Raw genomic sequence first — 24,861 nt, forward strand, 5'->3', positions numbered from 1 at the left:
GCTACGGGGTATATTGCACAACATGAGGAATATAGCCAACACTTTACAGTAACTGTAAGTGGATATAGCCTATAAAAATTGTGGCTCGTATTATATATCTGTGAATTACATGATAGAATTTTATATATCAACCATAATTCAATAAAATAAAATAATAAGGATACATGAAATTAGTTAGTTAATTAAACTATCAAGGCCCAAGACTTCTCAGTAAAATTGAAAATGTCTTATTCCTAAAAGTGTGCCATCATATACTATTATAAATAACAGGCTGATGAAAAGCCTGATGCAAACCTGGTAAAATGCACCTTTCGCATAGCTCCCACTAAGAAGATTTAAAAGACCAAACAAACAAAAGCAGGAGAGCAGAGAGAATAAACCTAGCAGAGATCAGAAACTGGGAGACTTTGAACACCTGAATAAGTAAAAGCCAAGTCTGTGAAGTCTTCCGTTTTAAAGTCTCCCGGGGAGCTGACTGTTCAGATGGGAGTTACTGGTGAATGGTGCGTGCCTCTGAAAAGCTCTTCACGTCTGTACTCATCCTCTGTGTCATCCTCTGGTTCAGTTGGAGCCCAAGGGAAATGGCAGCATCAAGAAGAGACTGCCGTCCATCGTGGAAGACGAGGAGGAGGAGGACGAGGGGGAGGAGACAGCCTCCCTGTCCCCCGTCTACACCAGGGGACCCGCCTCTTCTCGCAGCAAGCGGCCTGGAGGCAGTAAGAGCTACCTCGGCTTAAGCCTGAAGCAGCTGGCCTCGGGAACTGTGCCGTTTCACTCACCTATCAGAGTCTCCAGTTCAAACTCCCCCAAAACCAAGCAGGAGACGGATGCCCCAAACTATGGCAAAAGAAAAGAGAAGAACTTGAAATTGCAGCTTTCGACTTTGAACAGAGCTGGACCCCCAGACCTCAGTCCAAGGTAAGAGCTTAGCTCACAGAATCCTTTCCCAATGGAGGTGGCTGCTTTTGCTCCCCACTGGCACCTGGCTAGAAAATTACTCAGCCTTCTGGACCTTTCTACCATGCAAGTTCCTAACCTGGAGGCTTCAGCTTTCCTAAATTTTTCTGTGCAATTTTTGACTCTATAGTGAAGTGTGGGCAGAATGAGAATAAATCATGTTAATCATATTCTCAAAAGGGTCCATTAAATGTTCCTAATTGCTTCTCTTCTCTGTTTATTCATTTAGCTCTACCTACTTTTATGTACTTGAGAGGGTTGCCATTTCCTCCTCCATGGGATCTTCCCAAGGCAGGGACTGAACCCACGTCTCCCGTGCCTTCTGCATTGGTGGGTGGATTGAGCCAATCCGCCAGTGAGCCGCCTGGGAAGCCCCAGCTGTGCACACACTTTTATAGATGTATATTTCTACATTGTAATTCTATAGATTATAAATTTCTAATAAAAATGAAAGAGAGGAAATGAAGTTTATATCAGTATCCCTCAATATCTGAAACTTTACCAAAAGTTTCACAGGGCAGTCAGTGGAAATGATAACATGAAGAGCTGGTCTTCACTTCCCACAGTACTTCCTTCATTGCTGTGGATAACCGAAGCTTGGTTTTACTTCCAGCCTCTTCAGTAGGTAATATGGGATGGTTCTATTTTTAATTTAAAACATTCACTTTAGGATCCACTAAAGATGATTGAGACAGTAAAAATTCCTGACTCAGAAAATGTGAAAGGGGTAGTGTGGAGCAGAGCAGCTAATTAAAAAACAGACGTAAGAAAAAAACATACTGAATGACTTCTATTCCCAGATACTCAGCTGGGTAATTTTTCATTTACTTTTATGGTCAGTCTTTTCAGGAATCTTATAAAGTAGTTCATATTACCTCGGCTATAAACTTATAAGAGGTGTATTTTGAAGGTTAAATAGTTTGCCTAAAATTTCAGAAATTTGAGTTCTGAAATATAGATTCAAAGTCGGTTTCTGTTTATAAGGCAAGAGCTCTTTCTGATATATATGGGTTACTCTCTTGAAGAATACAATTTATCCATTTAGAGAAAATAGTAAGGAAAAAATAAGCAAAGCAGGCTTAGTGAAAAGTAGATGGATATTAAGTGTGGGGAATTCAGCTGGAGATGGTAATTTGAAAACTCAGCTTAACTGTTCTTCCTAAAGTTTCTCTAACATGAAAAAATAATAAATTTTAAATAGGGGGGAAATGTATCAGACCTGGAAAATAAAGGTTCGTGTACAACTGATTCTACACTTATAAAAAAAAATGTTTTATTTTATATACGGAGAAAGATTTTGAGAACATGGCAAAATGTTAGAGGTAGTAGGGCATGACAGATGATTTTTCTTTTGATATTTTGATTGTATGTTTACATTTTCTACAATAAATTCATCTTTTTAAAAAATTATGAGTGGGTTAGATATTCACCAAGGAAAGAAGATTACTAGAGTCCTGGTAGTCATTTAAATACAATTCTTCAGCTGTCACTTCGGAGTTTCATCTAAGTCTAGAGTAAAGTTACCATTAGGTTGAAACTCTTTAATTCTGGATAGAACAGTGAATTAATATGAATTTAGATAAGAGGACTTCTGTAGCTAAGGTTTTGAATCTGAGAATGAATAAGAATCTAAAATCTATAGAATTGCTGTTCAACAGAAATATGACATGAGATAAAATCGTGAGACACACAGGTATTTCTAAACATTCCAGTAGCCGCGTCCTTGAAAAGTAAACACACATGTGCACACATGAAATTATTTAATAATAATTTAATGACATGGTTTATTTGATTTGAGATGCCTCAACTATTAGCATTTCAAATGTAAACAGTATAAAAAATTACTAGTTAAATAACATAACATTTTTACTAAAATCTTCAAAATCGCGTGTGTGTTTCACACTTACAGCGCATCTCACTTTCACATTTCAGGCGCTCAGTGACTGGATAAGGCTAATGGCTACCACGTGGGTTAGCACAGCTCTAGAGTGTCTAGAATTTAGAAACTTAACACAAGATTTTTTAATTCTTCTAGAAGTAACTGTGACCCATGAACATAAATGCACAACTAGCCAATCCTCATTATCTTGAACAGGATTGTTGATGGAATTGAAGATGGAAACAGCAGTGAAGAAAGCCAGACTTTTGACTTTGGCTCTGACCGAGTCAGACCGGAGCCCAGAATTTCTCCTCCTCCTGGAGGTAAGCTCTATATTTAGTCTTCTCTCAAGGAGTGACATTTCTTTGTAATTTGTAATATTTGGCTCTTCACATCAGGTGGCCAAAGTATTGAAGCTTCAGCTTCAGCATCAGTTCTTCCCATGAATATTCAGGGCTGATTTCCCTTAGGATTTCCCTTAGGATGGACTGGTTGGATCTCCTTGCAGTCCAAGGCTTTCCAGAGTCTTTTCCAGCACCAAGACTTGAAAGCATCAGTCCTTTGGCCCTCAGCCTTCTTTGTGGTCCAACCTCCTGAACACAGGCAACCCCAGACAGTCACGGGGTGTAAGGCCGACAGACTTTTGCCAGCTCCCTCCTCCCCTTCCCACCTGGCTCTGATGTCCTGGTGTCAGGATCTCCTGCTAATGAGCAAGTCCTTCCACGGACAAAGCCCAGCACAAGAAAGACTTCTGAATGTGCAGTTCTGGGGGGTGTGTCTCCGTTTGGTAGAATGCCAGTCTTCTGTCCCAGTCAGCACCTCCTCCGAGCACCCATCATCTCCTGGGGAGATGGGCGGATGAGACCCCTGGTGGGACGATGGTGGGTAGGGATGGAGGAGAGGAATGCGGATGGCAGTCAGCAGTTCTCATGCATTCAAGTAACGGACTTTCACGTGCTGATACCACTCTGCTTGGAGCAAGAGGCACAGAAGTTATAGGTCTGGTCAAACAGGTGTGAGCCTTTGCTATGGAAGCTGGCGGTGGGTCCCCCTGGGAGTTCTCCTTGTTGGGTCACAGAATGCCACGGTGACCGCCCACCTGCCAGCCCTGGTCCCACCACCTTCCACCCTCCTCCTCTCCTTTTCCCAGCGCTCACCCTGACACTCATCCGTTCAAGCAAGAGGCACTCTTGACTCTGCCCCGACGTGTCTCTCATTTCTGTCTGAGACGTTCTGTCCTTTCTGCACTACCCTTTCCTTGCCTCATTCACCTCTTGCCTGCTTTGCTACCAAAGATGCTTTCACTCTGTCCTCCATAGAGTGGACTGTTTAAAAAAAATACAGATCTATTCTTCTTTTTTTATTCCTATGCTTAAAATCCTGCGATGGACTCCCACTGCCTTTAGTATGAACTTCAACCCTATTGCATAATAGCTTTTTGAATGTCTCTTTTCTCTGCTAGACCCAAAGCTCCATGAGAGTCAATGTATTTTCTTTATTTCTGTCTCCTCTAAAGGGGAGCTTGCCTGATAGCTCAGTTGGTAAAGAATCCACCTGCAGTGCAGGAGACCCCGGTTCGATTCCTGGGTTGGGAAGATCCCCTGGAGAAGGGATGGGCTACCCACTCCAGTGTTCTGGCCTGGAGAAGTCCACAGACTGTATAGTCCATGGGTTGCAAAGAGTCAGACACGACTGAGTGACTTTCACTTCACTTCACCTCTAAAGGAGGTCTAGCCTGCTGCAAGTGATCTCATATTAGTCACTGAATGAAGAGATTAACTTTGCAAATATCTCTGTAAAAGGAGCTGTTACCACTCTGCCACTTCAGATTGTTCTGAACAACTTTCTTTCCTCCCACAAACAAACTCTCTATGCTTAGTTGACCAGAATTAGGGTATTAAGATAGTCATATCATAATATTTATACTGACAGATAGTACAGCTATAGATGTCTGTGTATACCAAATCCTTTCCACTCTAGCCAGCAGTGACCCGTCTGTGCTTCTGCTCCTAACAAATGTGAATAGATTTGTAAAAGTACGGTGGAGAAAAGGTGGCGATGAGAGAACCAGGGAGTGGGGGAGATTACCTTTCCCTGCACGGAGGAGACAGAAATGTGCAGTGGAGAGGAGCACCTTTAATAGAGGTGCGAAGAAGATGCTCCCATGGACCCAGGAAAGAAAAGAGAGGAGGGAAAGAACGCTCCTTTCCGAGGCTTGGAGGATGCTGGCTGCGGGATAGTTTTTGGCAAGCAGCAAAGAAGAGAAGGGGTGCCGCTGGGCCTCACGGTAGTGACAGCGTTGAGGAGACGGGGCAGCTGGCCACGGACACAGCCAGTGAGTGTGGCCACAGGCCCGCCATGCTGCGTGCCCGGTTCCAAGCGTCCATCCGGTGCCGTCCAGAGGCATCGCCATGCTGCATGCCCAGTTCCAAGCGTCCATCCGGTGCCGTCCAGAGGCGTACTAGGGAGACAGAACTGACGGGGTGCGCGTCTCGGGAAAGGCCGCTTGGTTAGCTCCCTTCCTAACGGTTAGCTCCCTTCCCTCCTAAAGGTTAGCTCCTTCCCCGTTCCAGTTGCCCCGGTCCTCACATAGGAGGTGTCTTCCTAAAGGACTCATTCTCTGTGTGTGTCACTTTCCAGACCCAGAGATTGGAGCTGCTGTCCTCTTTATCAAAGCGGAGGAGACCAAGCAGCAGATAAACAAACTCAACAGTGAGGTACGGAGCTTTGTCTTTCTCTGGCCAGGCTGGAGTGGTGAGGGGCTAGAAATCCCAGTCACCAGCAGAAGCAGTAACAGAGTCATGACAAATCCACGCTGTGGCTGCTGGTGACAAGTGTGGATGAGTTCCACTCAACCTGATGTGAGTATCGGTCGCTTACCTTCTCTCAAGCTCTGCCTTGCCATGTGTAACCAGGAGATCGCAGTTACACCTGCCTTGTGGCCCATTTGGGAAGTTAAGTGAGATCATCTAGCTAGATCATTTAACATACAGGAAGCATTAAGTGCTAATTCTCTAATTAATGTCATAAATGTATTGATATTTGGTTTCATTGGTGCTTCTTCACTTTTTTTATATACTTTAATTTTTAATGAGTTAAAGCAAGATCATTCATCCAGAGATGAATCAAAAGTAATGAATCAGAGTAGTCCAATGGCCTGAAACTGTTCTTTTCTCTAGTCTGCATTTGCTTTATAACTTAGAGCAGTTTAGCTCTCCAGATCTTACCATCTCTTTGTATAAAATAAGGTAATTTAAAAAACAATTTTATTGAGGTATATTGTACATGTTATGAAATGCACTCATTTGAAATGAGTACAATTTAATAATTTTTAGTAGCTTTATTGAGTGATTCAGCCATGCCCATGTGAGTTTTAGAATATTTTTTATCAACCTAACAAGATCTCCCACACCCATTCATGATTAATTCATGTTCCCATATCTAGTCCTGGGCAACCACTTGTCTACTTTCTGTTTCTATAAGTTTGTCTTTTCTGGATATTTCATACAAAAAGAGAAGGTAATTTCACTGTCTTCATTTGGGTGCCCCCCAATATAATTAACTTTATGAAAAAAGATTTTGAGACAATGATTCGCATGCAAATACTTTCTCTGGGAGGTGGTCTGGGAAGCAAGAGGAAGGAGCAGAGGAATCAGACAGGAAAGAAAGGAAGGCAAGCGAATCAGGGGTGTTAAGGAGACGATTGACTCTGTAGGCGGCTGGGGCTCCATTCTGCTGGGGTGGGGGCGCTGAGAGCTTATGTGGGGCAACTCGGAACTGTTCTTCCATGAGACAAGAGAAAAGGTGGCTTCTGAGGGATTACCTGCAGGCTTCCTGCAGGAGAGACTAGAAAGACCCTTCCAACAGGAAAATGCAGGAAGACCCAACTGTCTGTGACGACCTTCAGGGTAGACCTGGGTCAAATACCCTGAGCAGGCACAGACGGGGTAACAGGGCTGAAGTGGTAGATTCTCTGATGAGATCCTGGCAGAAAACACAGCCAACTGATGATGTTGGTGAGATCTGAGAAAAGTGAAATCATATAAACATAACTGGTTTCCAGTTTTCTGTAACAATGGAAAACTGGGCATCTTGTCATAGCATGCAGAGGTTTCTGCTCCCCTGTGCTCCATCAGCTCACTGCCCTCTCTCCTGAGTCTGCACTCTCTGGAGGTCAGATTGTTGCCAACAGGAAGTAAGAGGCCAAAGTGCAGACTAGCAAGTTAGGGACAGAAACACTGACTGGATTGGAATTCCTTTAACTGGAAGGGCTTGTCTGTATGCGGGAGCACCCAAAAACCTCTTACTGAAAATACACTGAAAGACCAGAACAAAACAAACTACACTCTGTTGGAGACCTGGATGTCAACTTTGTATGTGTGTGTGTGCGTGTGTGTGTGTGTGTGTGTGTGTGTGTGTGTGCATGCGTGCGTGTGTGTGTGTGGTTTAAGAGCACTTTATTTTTGTGGAGTTTTTTTGATTGGTGGGGTTTTTTGTTTGTTTGGACATCAGCTTTTTATGAAACAATTTCCTTTAAGATACTGTCATCAGATAAAATCACCCATCTGAATTATTTTCCCTCACATTTGAGGAGATTATCTAGTGGCTGTAAGAATGGATTGACTAATATCTTAGCTCAGCTACAGAAGTTAGTGATTAGTTTGGGGAAAAAAATGTGTATCTTCACCTTTTGGAATGTTGTTTTGCCAAGTTACAGCTGAAAATCCATACACTATATGCCTTTCCTTTCAGAATGTGAGTCAGTGATAGATGCATTAAAACAGATAACCATTTGGAAAACAAAATATTTCCCCTGTGTGATTCTGCATTCATGACTGCTTTTCTAGTGAAATGACATAAATTGTGTTATCTTGTCATATATTGAAGTAAAAAGGGCAAGATAAGTGTCAGTGGTCTGATTATTCCTTCCCTAAAGAATTAGTTTTTCCTTAGTTGAAAATATCTGATTTCTTCATAGTTGAAGCGTAAGTAAAACAGACCTTATTTTTCACACGTAATTTAATTTGTACATGGTCTTGATCCTTTCGGTAGTGCATTAGAACTCACTAAGACAGACAGGATTAAAATACGAACTGACTTCAAGCTGTAAAATTACCCACTTTTAACCACCTACTTGTCTTTTCCCTATAGTTTCTACAAAGTAATGTTTATATATCCCCCCCAAAAAAAAAAATTCTGTCTTTCAAAGGCCAAGACTAATTTTTCCGTTTCACCTACTTCTTGCTACTCACATATGTGATCATTCGATTGCTCTATTCTTTCTTCATTCTATTCTTTTGGTTAGGAGTAAGCAGGAGAAGAATTATAATAAGTGGCAGGAGGCACTGCATGGCAATAACTCTGCAGCCCAAAGGGGACCCCCTTAATCCAGGTGAGGCATATTTGACACCATGTAACCCAGAGGGCACCGTGTGATCCCCATTCTGATATTTGCTCAAACATTTCAGATATAAAGAAATTGTTCATTGATGTGTAGAGTTCATAATCAACTGACTAAAGACAGCACTAAAATAAGGAAAGGAAAGCTGTTGCTAATAACCTACATTCACAGAACCGTCTAGAGAGCTCAGGAGGTGTAGGACAGCTGCTGATGTCAGAAGGCTTTTGAAGACACTGCCATTGCTTTGCAGCAGTGCAATGGTGACATGCCAAGGAAACTGTTTGAAAATAACAGCAAAACACCGTGGCGGGAGGCAGGGGCCATGTCAGTCGAATGCTCTGCTTCTGAAAGGGTTTGTAGGTCAGGCTCAGAGGGCTTCCTCGTCTCTGAAATCTGGGTGACCCAGAAAGACCCCACGGCCGGGCCTACCAACAGAAGCTGTGTGCCCACCCAGCAGGAGTAACGCATCACACACAACAGAGAGAAAGGGAGAAAGTTTGGAGCGAGAACGGCCTCTAGATCCCTATTCATGAACTAGCTCCGTGACCTCAGCAAAGTGTTCACCTTCCCTACATTGAGCTCTGCCGTCTATTAAATATTAATAATACAATCTGTCACAGAGGAGTGTTGTAAAGACTTCAGACTCTATGTAAAGCACCAAACACAGTGTCTTCCTTTAACAAATGGTCAAATGATCATTCTTCCCTCGTGCAAGGACATGCTTCTAGTCAACAAATGTGACTCAAGTTAGACTCCACGCCCCTGCTACCCAACAGTGCCCTATGCAGACTGATAGAATTCATCAATGCTGATGGAATAAAATGAAATGAATTAAGGGAAACATACCTCATTATGAAAATTACTGCTTTCACCTGGGATTTCCTTTCGCTATGAAGGTGCTCACTATCAAGTTAGTATCGAAAATGATAGGGAAACAAATGACATTTCAATGCATCTCACTTTAGCTAAAACAGTTTGAAGTAATGGTGTCACTGATTTACTGTAAAGAACACTTACTCTGTAACACTTACAGATTAAAGGGCAGAGAGAGCCAATATGCCAGTTAGTAATGCTTGACCACTACACTAAACATATAAACAGCAAAATGATGATAAAACTAGGCAGAAAGCAACCTGCCAAACCTAACAGAAAGATGACCATGGTCCAACCTTCGTTTGCAAAGTGAGAAAATGTGGTGACTTGTTAAATCATCCTTAGCAGAGTGCAGCTGGGCTAGAATGCTCTACTCACCACATTTAGTATTTTTCTTGTAGGTACATAAAGGAGTCAGTTAATATTGGGCCGTTTTAAGGCAACTTGAGCTTTAACTAAATTAAGAAGAATGAAATATATACATGCCTAAACAAAAGAAACTGTATTTGGGGTGGGGGCTCCAAAATCACTGCAGATGGTGACGGCAGCCATGAAATTAAAAGATACTTGCTCCTTGGAAGAAAAGCTATGACCAACCTAGACAGCGTATTAAAAAGCAGAGACATTACTTTGCCAACAAAGGTCCATCTAGTCAAAGCTGTGGTTTTTCCAGTAGTCAAGTATGGATGTGAGAGTTGGACCATAAAGAACGCTGAGTGCCGAAGAATTGATGCTTTCGAACTGTGGTGTTGGAGAAAACTCTTGAGAGTCCCTTGGACTGCAAGGAGATCCAACCAGTCCATTCTAAAGGAGATCAGTTCTGGGTGTTCATTGGAAGGACTGATGTTGAAGCTGAAACTCCAGTACCTTGGTCACCTGATGTGAAGAAACGACTCATTGGAAAAGACCCTGATGCTGGGAAAGATTGAAGGTGGGAGGAGAAGGGGACGACACAGCATGAGATGGTTGGATGGCATCACCGACTCAATGGACATGGGTTTGGGTGAACTCTGGGAGTTGGTGATGGACAGAGAGGCCTAGCATGCTGCAGTCCATGGGGCTGCAAATAGTTAAACACAACTGAGCAACTGAACTGAAACAATAAAAGTGAGCTTTGTAGAAACAACAATTTATATTGACTTTTTTGAGACAGAAGTCTGGCTTCTCGTACTTTTTATTAACTCCAGGTTTGAAACAACTTGATTGAGATATGATTAACATGTCGTAGAATTCATCCATTTAAAGTTACAACCTAAGACGTCCGTGGCAGGCCAGGCTTCCCCTGCAGGGCGCACAGGTTAGTCCCTGGCTGGGGAACTGAGATCCTGCATGCTGTGCAGTGGGGCCTAATTAACTAAGTAGAGTGTAAAACACAAGACCTTTTAGTATATTCCTAGACTCGTGCATGCATCACCATAATAAATTTTCGAACATTTCGTTAACCCACAAAGGAAGTTTGCCCACACAGCCAACACCAGTGGCTCCCCACCCCTCAGCCCCATGCAGCCGCTGATGCACACTCCGCGCCTGTACACTCGCCTGCTCTGGACATTTCATGTAAATGGAATCATGCACTATGGCCCCTTGTGACTGGCTCTTTTCATTGAGCATGTTTTTGCTGTTTCATCTCACATTGTGGCATGCCAGTACTTCATTCCTTTTTCTTGCCAAATAATAGGTTTCATTATATAGCTATTCCACATTTTATTTATTCATTCATTGCTAGATGGGCGTTTGCGGTGCACCCACTCTTTGGCAATAAGAATAATGCCACTATGAGCATTCATAAGACACTCAGAAAAAGTTTTGTGTGGACTTTAAAAGAAAAATGTGTGTGAAAGGATTTCATTTCTGACCGCCCCGAGTGATTTCAACCAGGTACAGATGGTCGTCACAGTATGATGGGTAGTCCACTGAGTATGCTGTTCTGTTTTTTATTTTTCATTGGAGGATAGTTGCTTTACGACGCTGCGTTGGTTTCCGCTGTACAACATGAGCAGCTGTACGTCGTCACACATGCCCTCCCTCGGGGCTCCCTCCCACGCCCATCTCCCCGCGTCCCCCACCACAGCGCCGGGCTGAGCGCCCCGCGCAGAGCCGCTGCCCGCCGGCCGCCGAGCACGTGCTCCGCCGCGTCTCACACGTGCTCCGCCGCGTCTCATACGTGCTCCTGCGCGCTTCCGGCTCCCTCTCGGTGCGCCCCGCCCTCTCTCCCGCGCTGTGTCCCTGAGTCCATCCTCTGCGTCTGCGTCTCTGCGCCTGGCCTGCAAACAGGTTCCTCCGGCCCGTTTTTCTAGATCCCGTATGTATGCGTTAACATACGACAGTTTTCTCGCTCTCTGACTTTGTGTGCACATGTTTTAATTTCTCCTGAGTAAGGAAGAATTGCTGGCAACTCTGTGGAACATTTGAGCAGCCGCCAGACTTCCCCAGAGCAGCAGACGCACTGCACACTTAGCAGCATATGAAGATTCCAAGCTCTCCAGTTGCTCACAACAACTTTTATTTATCTGATTTTCTTTTATTGTGACCATTCTTGTGTGCGTGAGGTGGCATCTCGTGGTTTTCAGTTGCCTTTCCCTGAGAGCTGCTGATGCTGAGCATATTTTCCTGTGCTTACTGGCCATTTGCATGTATTTGGAGAACTGTCAGTTTATATCCTCTGCCCATTTTAAAACTACTTTGTCTATTGATTATTGAGTTGGGAGTATTCTCTGTATATTCTAGATAATAAGTTATGATGTACAGTTTTCTTCTCCCATTCTGTAAGTTGTCCTTTCGTTTTCTTAACGTTTTTCTATGAAGCACAAAGTATTAATTTTGGTGATATCCATTTTGTCTGTTTTGTTTTTTTCTGTGATTTTAAGGTAGTGTCTAAGAAACCATTGCCTATTCCAGGGTCATGAAGATTTATTCCTCTGTTTTCTTCTAAGAGTTTTATAGTGTGAGCTCTTACATTTAGGTCTTTAACCTGAGTTAATTTTTGTATATGGTTGTGTGTGTGTGGTGTGTGTGTGTGGTAAGTCGCTTCAGTCATGTCTGACTCTTTCTGACCCCATGGACTGTAGCTCGCCAGGCTCCTCTGTCCATGGGATTCTCCAGGCAAGAATACTGGAGTGGGTTGCCATTTCTTTCTCCACATGGTTGATGAATGGGCTGAATTTTATTTAATTTTTTTTGTGTGGATGTCCAGTTATCACATCACCATTTGTAAAAAAAAAACAGTTTTCCCCCACTGAACCATCTTAGCACACCTATGAGACACTTCCATTGATATTAGGGTTTATTTCTGGAATCTCTATTCTATTCTATTGATCCATATCTTTTTACATTTCTTTCAACAGTATTTTAATTTTTCAACAGTAGTTCTTAGTGTACAAATATCCTTGGTTAAATGTATTCCTGAGTTCCATTATTTTTGAAGCTATTGTTAGTAAAATTGTTTTCTTAACTTATTTTTGGGTTGTTCACTCATAGTGCACAGAAACGCACCTGATTTTTCCATGCTCATCTTGCATTCTCTAACTTTACCAAGCTTTTTAAATAGTTCTAATAATTTGAGGGTAAACTTTTTGGAAAAATTTTATATAAGATCCTGCCTTCTAGAAATAGAGATGCTTTTATTTCTTCCTTCCCAATTTAAATACCTTATAATAACTTTTCTTCCCTAATTGCCTTGCCTAGAACTTCCAGTACAACACTGAATAGAAATGGAAAGAAATACCCCTGCCTGTGCCTTCTCTTGGGAAGGAACTCTTTCAGTCCGTCACCACTGAATATGACGTTAACTGCTGGTTTTTCATGAGTTCCCTTTTTCATGTTGAGGAAACACCTTTGTGTTCCTGATTTCTTGAGTGTCTTTATCACACTGTTAAGTTTTGTCAAATGCTTTTTCTTGCATCTGTTTGATGATAATGTGTTTGTTTGGTTTTGTTCCTTATTCTACTGAGATGGGGGAGAAGGAAATGGCAACCCACTCCAGTGTTCTTGCCTGGAGGGCTGCTGTCTACGGGGTCGCACAGAGTCGGACACAACTGAAGTGATTTAGCATGCATGCATGCATTGAAGAAGTAAATGGCAACCCATTCCAATATTCTTGCTTGGAGAATCCCAGGGACAGAGGAGCATGGTGGGCTGCCGTCTATGGGGTCACACAGAGTCGGACACGGCTGAAGCAACTTAGCAGCAGCAGAAGCAGCTACTGAAATGGTATATTACATTAACTAATGGTTTGGGGATGCTGAACTAACCTTGCATTCCTAAAATAAATCCCTCTAGCCATGGTGTAGAATCCCTTTTACTTATTTCTGGATTCAATTTGCCAGTATTTTGCTGAGAATTTTTGCCATCTATACTCATAAATTATTTGTCTGCAGTTTTCTTTTTTCTGTGATATCTTTGTCTGGTTTTTGTGTCAGAATAATATTGGTCTCACAGAACAGGTCGGGAAATATTCCCACCTCTTCTATGTTTATGGAATTCGTGAAGAATTTCTGTTAATCTTAAAGATTTGGTATAATTCACCAGTGAAGCCATCTGATCCTGCACTCTTCTTTGTGGAGAATGTTTTGATTACTAGTTCAACCACTTTACTTCTATCTCCATTTAGATATTCTACTCCTTCTTCAGTTAGTTTTGGTACTTTGTGTCCGAAAATTTGTTTAATTCACCTAAGTTATCTAATTTGTTGGCCTATGATGGTCAAAGTAGTTCCTTATGATTCTTTTCATTTCTATAATGTTGGTGGTAGTGTCTCCTCTTTCACTCCTGATTTTAGTAATTCCAGTCATCTCCTTTTTTATCTAGATGAAGCTCTGTTTGCTTTTGGTCATTTTTCCTCATTTCTGTTCTCTATTTTTATTGTTTTTTGCTCTCATCCTTGTTATTTCCTTCTTTCTGCTTTCTTTGAATTTAGTTTGTTCTTTTTCCAGGGCCTTAATGTGGTAGTTGGTGTTAGATCTTTCTTTTTTGATAGGCATTACTATAAATTTATCCCTAAGCACTGCTTGACTATATCCCATAAACTTTAGTATATTCTCATTTTCCTTTATATCAAATTATTTTTAAATTTCTCCTGTGATTTATTTTTTGAACTATTTGTTATTTAGTAATGTGATTTAATGTCCATGTACTTGAGAATTCTCTTTCTTTATTAGTTATTTCTTATTTCATTCCAACTGGAGAAGACACTTTCTATGATTTTAATCCTATTAAATATATTTAGGTTTCTTTAATGACATAGCATATGGTCTTACCTGGAGAATATTGTTTGTGCTTGAGAGGACTGTGTATTATACTGTTATTGGGTGAATATTCTATAGATATCTGTTAGGTCTATGACTATAGGTCTGGTATGTTCAAGTTTTCCATTTCTTTATTGATCTAATTGTTCTATTTATTATTAAAAGTTAGATACTGTAATCTGCAACTGTTATTACTGACTATTTCTTCTTTCAATTCTGATTTTGCTTTATGTGTTTAATGCTCTGTTATTAGAAATATATATATATATAATTTTTTAATTTCCTATAAAGTTGACCACCTGTCTCACAAAACATTTCTTCTTTATCTCTAATAAAAAAATGTTAATATATTTTATCTGACATTAATATAGCTTTTCCAGCTTTCTTCTGGTTGTTGTTTATATGATATTTTTTCATCCATCTACTTTCAATCTACTTATATCTTTGAATCTAATGTGTGTCTTGTGTTGACAGCTTATAAATGAATCTTGATTTTTATTCAGTCTATAAGTATTTACATTTTGATTAGATGGCTTAATTCATTCATATTTAATATTATTTATATAATTTGATTTTGTCTTCCGAGGTGGCTCAGTGGTGAAGAATCCACCTGCCAGTGCAGGTAGACCCAAGAGATGCAGGTTGGATCCCTGGGTCGGGAAGGATGCCCTGGCGTAGGAAGTGGCAACCCACTTCAGTATTCCTGCCTGTAAAGTTCCATAGACAGAGCCTCCTGGCGAGCTGCAGTGCACAGGGTCACATGGGGTCGCAAGGGGTCACACAGGGTCACAGAGAGCTGGGTGTGACTGAGAGGCTGAGCACAGATGTAGTTTGATTTACCTCTTTTTTTTTTACTTACTATTTTCCATTAATCTCCTGTCTGCTTGTTTTCACTTACTGTGGACTTCTTATGTTATGAAATATTTTTAAAATATGTTCAAAACACTTATCATAGTTGCCTAATAAAACAGAATTACATAGACCAAGCAGTGGAGGTTCCTCACTTACTTTATATAATTCCAAAAGCATATATAATACTTGAACATTTTTGTTCTTTTTCAGATGATTTAAAATAAAACTTAGAGAACAATTCCTCCTTGGTTGAGTACATCTGGTATATTTCACTTAAAATTAACTCATATTCTTAGAGATGCACACTAGTCATTAGCATACTAAGACTCTGAATTCTTGCAGTAAAGAAACTACATTATCAATAACTTATTTAGCCTATATTTATGAAGTTTAGCCTGTATTGATGAAGTGCATTTGCTTATGGCTCACTCTAACAACAAAATAACTATTAACATTTTGTCTCCCATTAGTATAGCTTGGAACAAAATGGAAAGCACTGGGCTAAAGAAGAAGCCTCTTTCAGATGTTATCCAAAATCTTTATCTACCACTTTTAGCTTATGCTATTCTGGGTTTGGTTTTGCCCCGTTTTACATACCAAGATTTATTCCTGTCCTTATTTCAGGTCTCCTTGTGATGCTCCCAAAACATCCTTGATTTTTGCTTTTGTACCTGCTTAAAGTTCATTTCAAGTAAAGTTTTCACCAGCTGATTTCTGTGGTGGTTTCTACCTTTCATTTGTTATTGTTCAATTATTGAGTCATGTCTAACCCCGCATCACCATGGACTGTAGCACGTCAGGTACCTCTGTCCTCCACTATGTCTCGGGCTTTGCTCAAATCCATGTCCTTTGAGTCGGTGATGCTATCTAACCATCTCATCCTCTGTTGCCCCTTCTCATTTTGCCTTCGGTCTTTCCCAGCATCAGAGTCTTTTCCAATGAGTTGGCTCTTAGCATCAGTTGGCTGAAGTATTGGAGCTTCAGCATTTGTACTTCCAATGAATATTCAAGGTTGATTTTCTTTAGGATTGACTGGTTGGATCTCCTTGCAGTCCAAGGAACTCTCAGGAGTCTTTTCCAACACCACAGTTTGAAAGCATCAATTATTTGGTGCTCAGTCTTTTTTGTGGTCCAACTCTCACGTCCACACATGACTACTGGAAAAGCCATAGCTTTGACTATATGCACCTTTTTCGACAAAATGATGTCTCTGCTTTTTAATAAGCTGTCTAGGTTTGTCATAACTTTTCTTCCAAGAAGCAAGTGTCTTTTAATTTCATGGCTGCAGTGATTTTGGAGCCCAAGAAAGTAAAACCTGTCACTGTTTCCATTTTTCCCCATCTATTTGCCATGAAGAGATTGATGGGACCAGATGCTATAATCTTAGTTTTTTGAATGTTGAATTTTAAGCCAACTTTCTCACTCTCCTCTTTCACCCTCATCAAGAGGCTCTTTAGTTCCACTTTGCTTTCTGCCATTATAGTGGTGTCATCTGCATATCTGAGGTTATTGATATTTCTCCCGGCAATCTTGATTCCAGGTCGTGATTCATCCAGTCTGATGTTTCACATGATGTACTCTGCATAGAAGTTAAATAAGCAGGGTGACAATAAACAGCCTTTTTGCACTCCCCTCCCAATTTTGAACTAATAAATTATTCCATGTCCAGTTCTAACTGTTGTTTCTTGACCTGCATACAGGTTTCTCAGGAGATAGACAAGGTGGTCTGGTACTTCCATTACTTTAACAGTTTTCCACAATTTGTTGTGATCCACACAGTGAAAGACTTTAGCATAGTAGATGAAGCAGAAGTAGGTTTTTATGGAACTCCCTTTCTTTCTCCCTGATCCAACGTATGTTGGGAATTTTGATCTCTGGTTCCTCCACCTCTTCAAAACCCCAGCTTGTACATCTGGATGTTCTTGTGTTCACATACTGCTGAAGCATAGCTTGAAGGATTTTGAGCATAACCTTGCTAGCATTTGAAATGAGCACAAATACACAGTAATTGAAACGCTGTTTGCCATTTTCCTTCTTTAGGATTGAAGTGAAAACTGACCTTGTATAGTCCTTGTTTGGGACTGGAATGAAAACTGACATTTTCCAGTCCTATGGCCACTGCTGAGTTTTCAAAATTTGTTGACGTATTGAGTGCAGTATTTTACAGCATCATCTTTTGGGGTATGAGATAGCTCAGCTGAAATTCTGTCACCTGTCCTAGCTTTGTTTGTAGTAATGCTTCCTAAGACCCACTTGACTTCACACTCCATGAGGTCCCGCTGTAGGTGAGTGATCACACCATCGTGGTTAACCCAGTCATTTAGACCTTTTTGTACAGTTCTTTGTATTCTTGCCACCTCTTCCTAAATTTCTTCTGCTTCTGTTAGGTCCCTGTTGTTTCTGTCCCTTATTGTGCTCATCTTTTCATGAAATATTCCCTTGATACCCCCAGTTTTCTTGAAGAGATCTCTAGTCTCTCCTGTTCTGTTTTCCTCTATTTCTTGGCATGGTTCATTGAAGGTCTTCTTCCTCTTCTTGCTCTTCTCTGGAACTCTGCATTCAGTTGGGCATATTTTTCCCTTTCTCCATATCTTTCACTTCTCTTCTTTCCTCAACTATTTGTAAAGCCTCCTCAGACAACCACTTTGCCTTCTTGCATTTCTTTTTCTTTTGGATGGTTTTGATCACTGCCTACTGTACAATGTTATGAACCTGTCCATAGTTCTTCAGGCAATCTATCAGATCTAATCCTTTGAGTCTATTCATCACCTCCACCATATAACCATAAAGGATTTGATTTAGGTCATACCTGAATGGCTTAGTGCCTTTCCCTACTTTTTCAATTTAAGGCTAAATTTTGCAATAAGGAGCTCATGGTCTAACACCCAGTTAGCTCCATGTGTGTGCTAAGCCACTTCAGTCAAGTCCGATTCTGTGCGACCCTGTGGACTGTAGCCCACCAGGCTCCTCTGTGCATAGGATTCTCCAAGCAAGAAGAGTGGAGTGAGTTACCATGCCATCCTCCAGGGGATCTTCCTGACCCAGCAATTGAACCCGAGCGTCTCACGTCTCCTGCATTGGCAGGCAGGTTCTTTACCACTGGTGCCACCTGGGAAGGTCGGTTAGCTCCAGGTCTTGTTTTTGCTGACTGTATAGAGCTTCTCCATCTTCTGGTGCAAAGAACATAATCAGATTTTTATATTAACCATCTGGTGATGTTCACATGTAGAGTTGTCTCTTGGCTTGTTTAAAAAGGAAAAGTATGTACTATGACCAGTTGTTCTCTTGTCTAAACTCCTAGCCTTTGCCCTGCTTCATTTTGTACTCCAAGACCAAACTTGCCTGTTATTCTGGGTATCTCTAGACTCTCTACTTTTGCATTCCAATCCTCTATGACGAAAAGAACGTCTATTTTGGTGTTAGTTCTAGAAGGTGGTGTAGGTCTTCATAGAATCAGTCAACTTCAGCTTCTTCAGCATTAATGGTTGGGGCACAGACTTGGATTACTGTGATGTTGAATGGTTTGCATTGTAAATAAACCGAGATCATTCTGGCATTTTTGAGATGCAATTTCAGACCCTTTTGTTGACTATGAGGGCTACTCCATTTCTTCTAAGGAATTCTTGCCCACAATAGTACATATAGTGGTCACCTGAATTGAATTTGTCCATTCCCATCCATTTTATTAATAGCTCACTGATCCCTAAGATGTTGATGTTCACTCTTTCCTGTTTGACCACGTCCAATTTACCTGGATTCATAGACCTAACATTCCAGGTTCCTATGCAATATTGTTCTTTACGGCATCAAACTTTGCTTTCACTACCAGATAACATCCACAGCTGAGCGTCATCTCCAGCTTGGCCCAGCCATTCTATTCTTTCTGGAGCTGTTAGTAATTGCCACCAGCTCTTCCCCAGTAGCATCTTCCAACCTGGGAGACTCATCTTTCAGTGTCATGTCCTTTGTCTTTCCATCCTGTCCGTGGGGTTTTCCAGATAAGGATACTGGAGTGGTTTGCCATTTCCTCCTCCAGGGGACCACGTTTCGTCAGAACTCTCTCCTCTGACCGTTCACCTTTGGTGGCCCTGCACTGCATGGCTTATAACTTCACTGAGTCACACAAGCCCTTTTCCATTTCAAGGCTATGATCCATGAAGGGATGTACATTTCGTATGTTGCCCAAAGCAGGTGTGTGGATATAAACATGTATTAACAAAGAGTGACAGAGAGAGAGAGAGATTTTATTATGATGAATTGGCTTGTGACATTAGGAGAGATTTGAGAAGTCTATTCATAAAAACTTGGCCTCTGGCCTGTTAGAGTCCAAGCTTTTGTTGCTATGGAGACCAACAGAAAAGCATCTTCTTTTGAGACAAGGCTGTGTTTGCATCATATTTCATAATTGGATCATAGATTATGTTCTTTAAAAATAGCTATTCCAGTCATCTCTATAGGTACAGTATTGTCCCAAGGCTTTAAAGGATGATTTTGTAATAGTCACAAAAACTATACATCCAGTTTCAAATTGTGTTTTGTAACATCAACTTCTTTTAACTTTTCTTTCCTCATTTTCAACTTACTCAAAAAAGTCAAGTAACTTTTTCTGAAATATCAGACTTCCACCATTCTCAGATAGGCAGTGTTACAGAGTAAAGTGTACTGAAGTAACAGACAAACTCCAAATCTCATTGTTCAGATTTATTCCTTGTTCAAGCAAGACGCCTTATACTAGTTGTCGGGAGTGGACACCGCTACCTGGATTGTCATTGATTAGCTATGTTCCATTTGAAGAGGGGAGCAGAGATGATTATCTTGGCTCAGAAGATATACACATCATTTTTGTGTACATTTTATTAACCAGAATTAATTCTGTGGATGAAATTAATTTCAAGAGATAAAAAGTATAATCTTCCGTGTTCTCTAGGAGTAACAGAAAACTGGATACTGGCAAGCACCAGTAGAATCTGCCACTGTATCCGGACAGGGGACTTTCATGTCCTCTTTCCTTTTGCTTAAGGTTAAATGCCAGTATATCCCCAATTAAACGTGTCATGCAGGTCCAAGTAAACAGATACAGATATGAAGTATTTCCTGCTGAAAACAGAGAATCTCGGTTGTTTTCTGGGTTGTGTTTGAGAAAGTCACTAGATCAGTGAAGTCTCTCTCAGTGAAGTAAATAGAATTGTAATAACAGGTCATTCTTTAATTAAGAGTTGCTTTACTTTGATAAGCAGCAAGGACCTACTGTATTCAGTATCTTATAATAACCTATAGTGGAAAAGAATCTGAAAAAAATTCATATGTATAATGTGAATATACATATTCAAATGTATACATGTATGTATATTCAATTATGTATTTATAGTGTGTTTATTTCAGGTGCACAGCCGTAATTTCAGGTATATGCATTTATGTATATATGTACATATATATATAACCGAATCACTTTGCTGTACATCTGAAATAAACACATTATAAACCAGTAATACTTCAGTTTAAAAAGAGTTGTTTTACTACGTTTCTAGACGGCTGTGACAACCCAGGGTTCTATCACTAATTCACATTAGAAAGCCCGCATGAGTCCACCCTGTGGAAAACCAGTCTTTTGTCTTCTGAATTAGTGCGGCATCGTGTTACCTTTTCGTTGCCCATTGGTTCAGCTGAAACCCACTGACAGAATCGCCAGACCATCCCAAGAGCTGGCCGTATAGCCTCTTGTCTTCCTCATCATGATCATAAATAAGTAGGACTTGACCATAACATAAAACGGACGACCAGGGCAAGCTTGATGCATGAAGCGGGGCACCCAAAGCCAGTGCTCTGGACAACCTGGGGGGAGGGGTGGGTAGGAGGCGGGAGGGCTCAGGCTGGGCCACACAGGCGCACCGGCGGCTGATTCATGTCGACGTATGGGGAAGACCACCACAGTATTGTGAGGTAATTGTCCTCCAATTAAACTAAATAAACAATTTTTTTTAAAGCGAGACATAAAGAAAGTCTGTACATTCACTTTTTGACATAGAAAAACAAAGTCCATTTAAACTGCTGGCAAAACCTTTCTGCTTTTTCATTTTCATACATATGTATTGCTGATATTAAAGCTACATTTTGTGAACACAGGTTTCTAAATTGAAATACATCCAACTAATTAATGATTTAATATTTTTTGGTTATTTTCCAGTCCTCAAGCATAAGCATAACATGCGTAAGCAGATTCATAGCTCTCATGAGAGTTTTACTGATAGTAAATAAGTAAATTAATTAAACACTAAAGGATAGTGAGGCTCTCTAAAGGAAAAAAATATACCACTCAAAAGTTTGTCCTGTAAAGTCAGGATTTTAAATGCATGTATTTTTTGGAGATTATTTTTGCCCTCTTTGCTGGGATTACTTATATATGGATCTCTTCTCATCTCTGATTGGAGGGACTAAATGGATATGACATTTGTGTCCAAGTGAGACCAATGCCACATTCCAAAGGAGCAATTTGAGATGAGTTGGACAAAGGAGACTTTACATAGGAGTTAGTAGGTAGGGAACCCACAAAGGATGGAACCACCGCCTCCACCCTGGGGCAACATCTACAGAAGTTCACCACCTCTCCTAGGTCTGAGGAGCCGGAGTGGAGAATGGTTACAGACTGTTGAGTTGGAGAAAGCTGAATCGAGAAGGCCACCTCCCAGGAGCCAGGGTCTGGTTGGTGCCTTCTGTGTGCAGCTCAACCCTCAAGGAAGCACCAGAGAGTCACACGCCCTAACTGCCTGTCTCGCATCCCTCTGAGGTAATGGTGTTCTTCAGTGGCCAAGCCCAGCCAGAAGCCAAAGAGCCAATGGCTCTATTGATGGACATCATACAGGGTCACTGGAAACTGGATCTATTTTAGAGATACAAATAGAAGTAGTTAGTAAAATGAGCTACTGTGTAGGCAAACAAATACAAAAATGTTCTATGGGAATTAAACAAGTAATTAACATGCATTGCCAGAAAGAAGCCAGTTGGTGGTGGCTGGTTACTAACTGACCACTAACTGAGAATTTCAGAGTTACTGGTTGTTTTTTAAAAATGGATATAAGTATTTGACCCCCATATCTCCTAAAGTTTCTAAGTTGATGTAATCTTTCAAAAATGTTTAGCTCTGCCATTTTTCATTCATCAATAGGAGAATTAAGTTCAATAATTAATCCAGTCCAACAGCTATGACTAAGGTTGGAGTATTTTTTTTTCGGATCTTAGAGTTGGAAAGGGTTGCATGAAGCCCTTTTCTTTCTTATTTTCTCCCTGCTATCATGAATTTTCCCTTTTAAAAATGAGACGATCTCAGATCTGTCAAAAGGCTCCACCTCCTTTAGTATTCATTCTACCTTCAATCTCCTGTGAATTTCCTTGTATCCCACTTCCTAAGTCCCTGTTCTCAATTTCAACACCTGTTTCTAACCTTGCCATTCCGTATTTGTTTTATGTAGTTCTATATTATTTTCATGCACACATTTCTTTCTTCCCCAAATAGAGCACAATACTCATGAGAACTTGAATTATGCACCCCAAAAATTCTGGGAATTGCTTCAAAATTATTATAAAAGTATTCTGGGGTTTCCCTGGTGGTCCCGTGGTTAGGACTCCATTTTCTCAATGCAGAGGGCCCGGGTTCAACCCCTGGTCAAGGAACTAGATCCTACATGCCGCAAACTAGGATCCAGTGCAGCCAAGTAAATAAATAATATTTTTTTAAGTGTTCTGATTTTATGTGCTACATCAGTTCAGTTGTGTCCGACTCTTTGCAACCCACTGTAGCCCACCAGGCTCCTCTGTCCCTGGGATTCTCCAGGCAGGAATCCTGGAGTGGGTTGCCATGCCCTCCTCCAGGGAATGTTCCTCTCCCAGGGATCGAACCTGTGTCTCCTGTGTCTCCTGCATTGGCAGGTGAGTTCTTTACCACTAGCTCCAGCTGGGAAACCCACACAAAAGTATTCTGACTTCATTGAAGTAAAATAGAGAATGTGCGTCGTCTCAAGTAACTCTATGTTCAGGATTAGAAAATAAATATACATGAATGTGGGGAGACTTTGATTTTTTTCAGTCATTTTATTAGAAAACAATAAGGCATCTAGAGAAAAGAGGAGCAGCACTTCCCGCTCACTTGTGCACAATTAGAAATAAACACAAGATACATAAATCAGTACGAAATTAGTCAGGTTTCCTTTTTGTGTTTATATGGCCACAGGATGGGCTTCCCCAGTGGTTCAGCTGTAAAGAACTCACCTGCAATCCAGGAGTCTCAGGAGATGCTGGTTCAATCCTTGGGTTGGGAAGACCCCCTGGAGAAAAGCATGGCACCCCGCTCCAGTATCCCTGCCTGGGGAATCCCATGGACAGAGCATCCTGGCAGGCTACAGTCCATGGGGTCTCCAAGAGTCAGACCTGACTGAAGCGACTTGGCATGCAGGATCACAGGATAGGGTAGAATTTGAAATAATCGATTATTACAAATAACAGATAAAAGAATTATCTTGAAACAAATAATTAAGCAATTTCACCTCAATACAAATGTAGTTTCAAAATGTGGTGGTTTCATGAAATCTGAAAATTGAGAGCTGTGTTAGAGGACACCTACTCTGACTTCTCACCCAATGTGGGAATTTTTTTCCCAGGGTTACTGGCAAGAAGTTATCTTGTCTGAATATTTCCTGTAGTAAGAATCTCACCATGCCCCAGGGGAATCCACAGCAGTGATTCCCAAACCTGGCTGTGCTTTCAAATTCTCTGAAAGTACGTTTTTATATAATTATAAATATGTTTAATAAATTAATATATAAAATAATGAATAAATATTTTTAAAATAACTTTCATGTAGCTGACCATAGACTCTTGAACCGATAGAGCATCTCTATTTTAAAAAATTCTTCAAATATTCCTAATGACCGCAAAGCATGCAAACAATGGCCTACTTCATTCTCAACTGCTTTAGCTGTTAGAAACCTCTTCTCTACATTTAGCAGATACGACTCTGTAAAACCTGTTATTCATCTTCCTACTCCTTTTGCTCTTGATTAACAAGTGTCAGTCACTCAGTCGTGTCCCACTCTTTGTGACCTCATGCACTGTAGCCTCCAGGTTCCTCTGTCCACAGGACTCTCCAGGCAAGAATACAGGAGGGGGTTGCCATTCCCTTCTCCAGGGGAGTCTTCCCTACCCAGGATTGCTCTTGATTAGAATAGGAAAAGCTATTCAACTGTCCTTTTTAAATGAAAACACTTTAACGTTTGAAGGTAGCTAATGCGTCTCTGCCTCCCCACTCTGTAGTGTGTATTCCTCTGCTATGAATGTGCTGCCGTCCTTGAAACATTCCTCATGTGATGTGAGATCCAGACACTGCATCATCATGATTCTCCCTTTGCCTCTGCCCTCCTCACCCAGCTTCTCAAAGACAGTGACAAACGACCCCCGTGTCCTACAGATGATTCTTCCAGAACAGCCTATTGTCTATTAAATATCGTAAAGTTTCAGTTCATGAAAGCACCTCAAGGTCTTGTATTCCTTCTCTCCATTCAGAGAGCTCTTTCCCAAGACATCTGCGTGGACAGGCTGTCTTCCCTCTACACTCAAATGTCAGTTTCTTCATGAGCTTCTCCTTGGCCAGGCTGTTAAAAATAGCC

The 24,861-nt window shown here is 41.0% G+C and overlaps 1 protein-coding gene across 1 annotated transcript in view; it reads left to right on the forward strand.

Moving 5' to 3' along the window:
* The window catches only part of KCNH8 (potassium voltage-gated channel subfamily H member 8), a 501,290-nt gene that overhangs the window by 452,781 nt on the left and 23,648 nt on the right, over positions 1-24,861 (forward strand). Inside the window, exons 13-15 of the mRNA XM_027549713.1 lie at positions 566-918; positions 3,053-3,159; positions 5,477-5,553. Of these exons, the coding sequence (XP_027405514.1) occupies positions 566-918; positions 3,053-3,159; positions 5,477-5,553 (537 nt within the window). The remainder of the gene's footprint in view (positions 1-565; positions 919-3,052; positions 3,160-5,476; positions 5,554-24,861) is intronic.

This window comes from Bos indicus x Bos taurus, chromosome 1 (genome assembly GCF_003369695.1).
Source record: "Bos indicus x Bos taurus breed Angus x Brahman F1 hybrid chromosome 1, Bos_hybrid_MaternalHap_v2.0, whole genome shotgun sequence".
Lineage (NCBI taxonomy): Eukaryota > Metazoa > Chordata > Mammalia > Artiodactyla > Bovidae > Bos > Bos indicus x Bos taurus.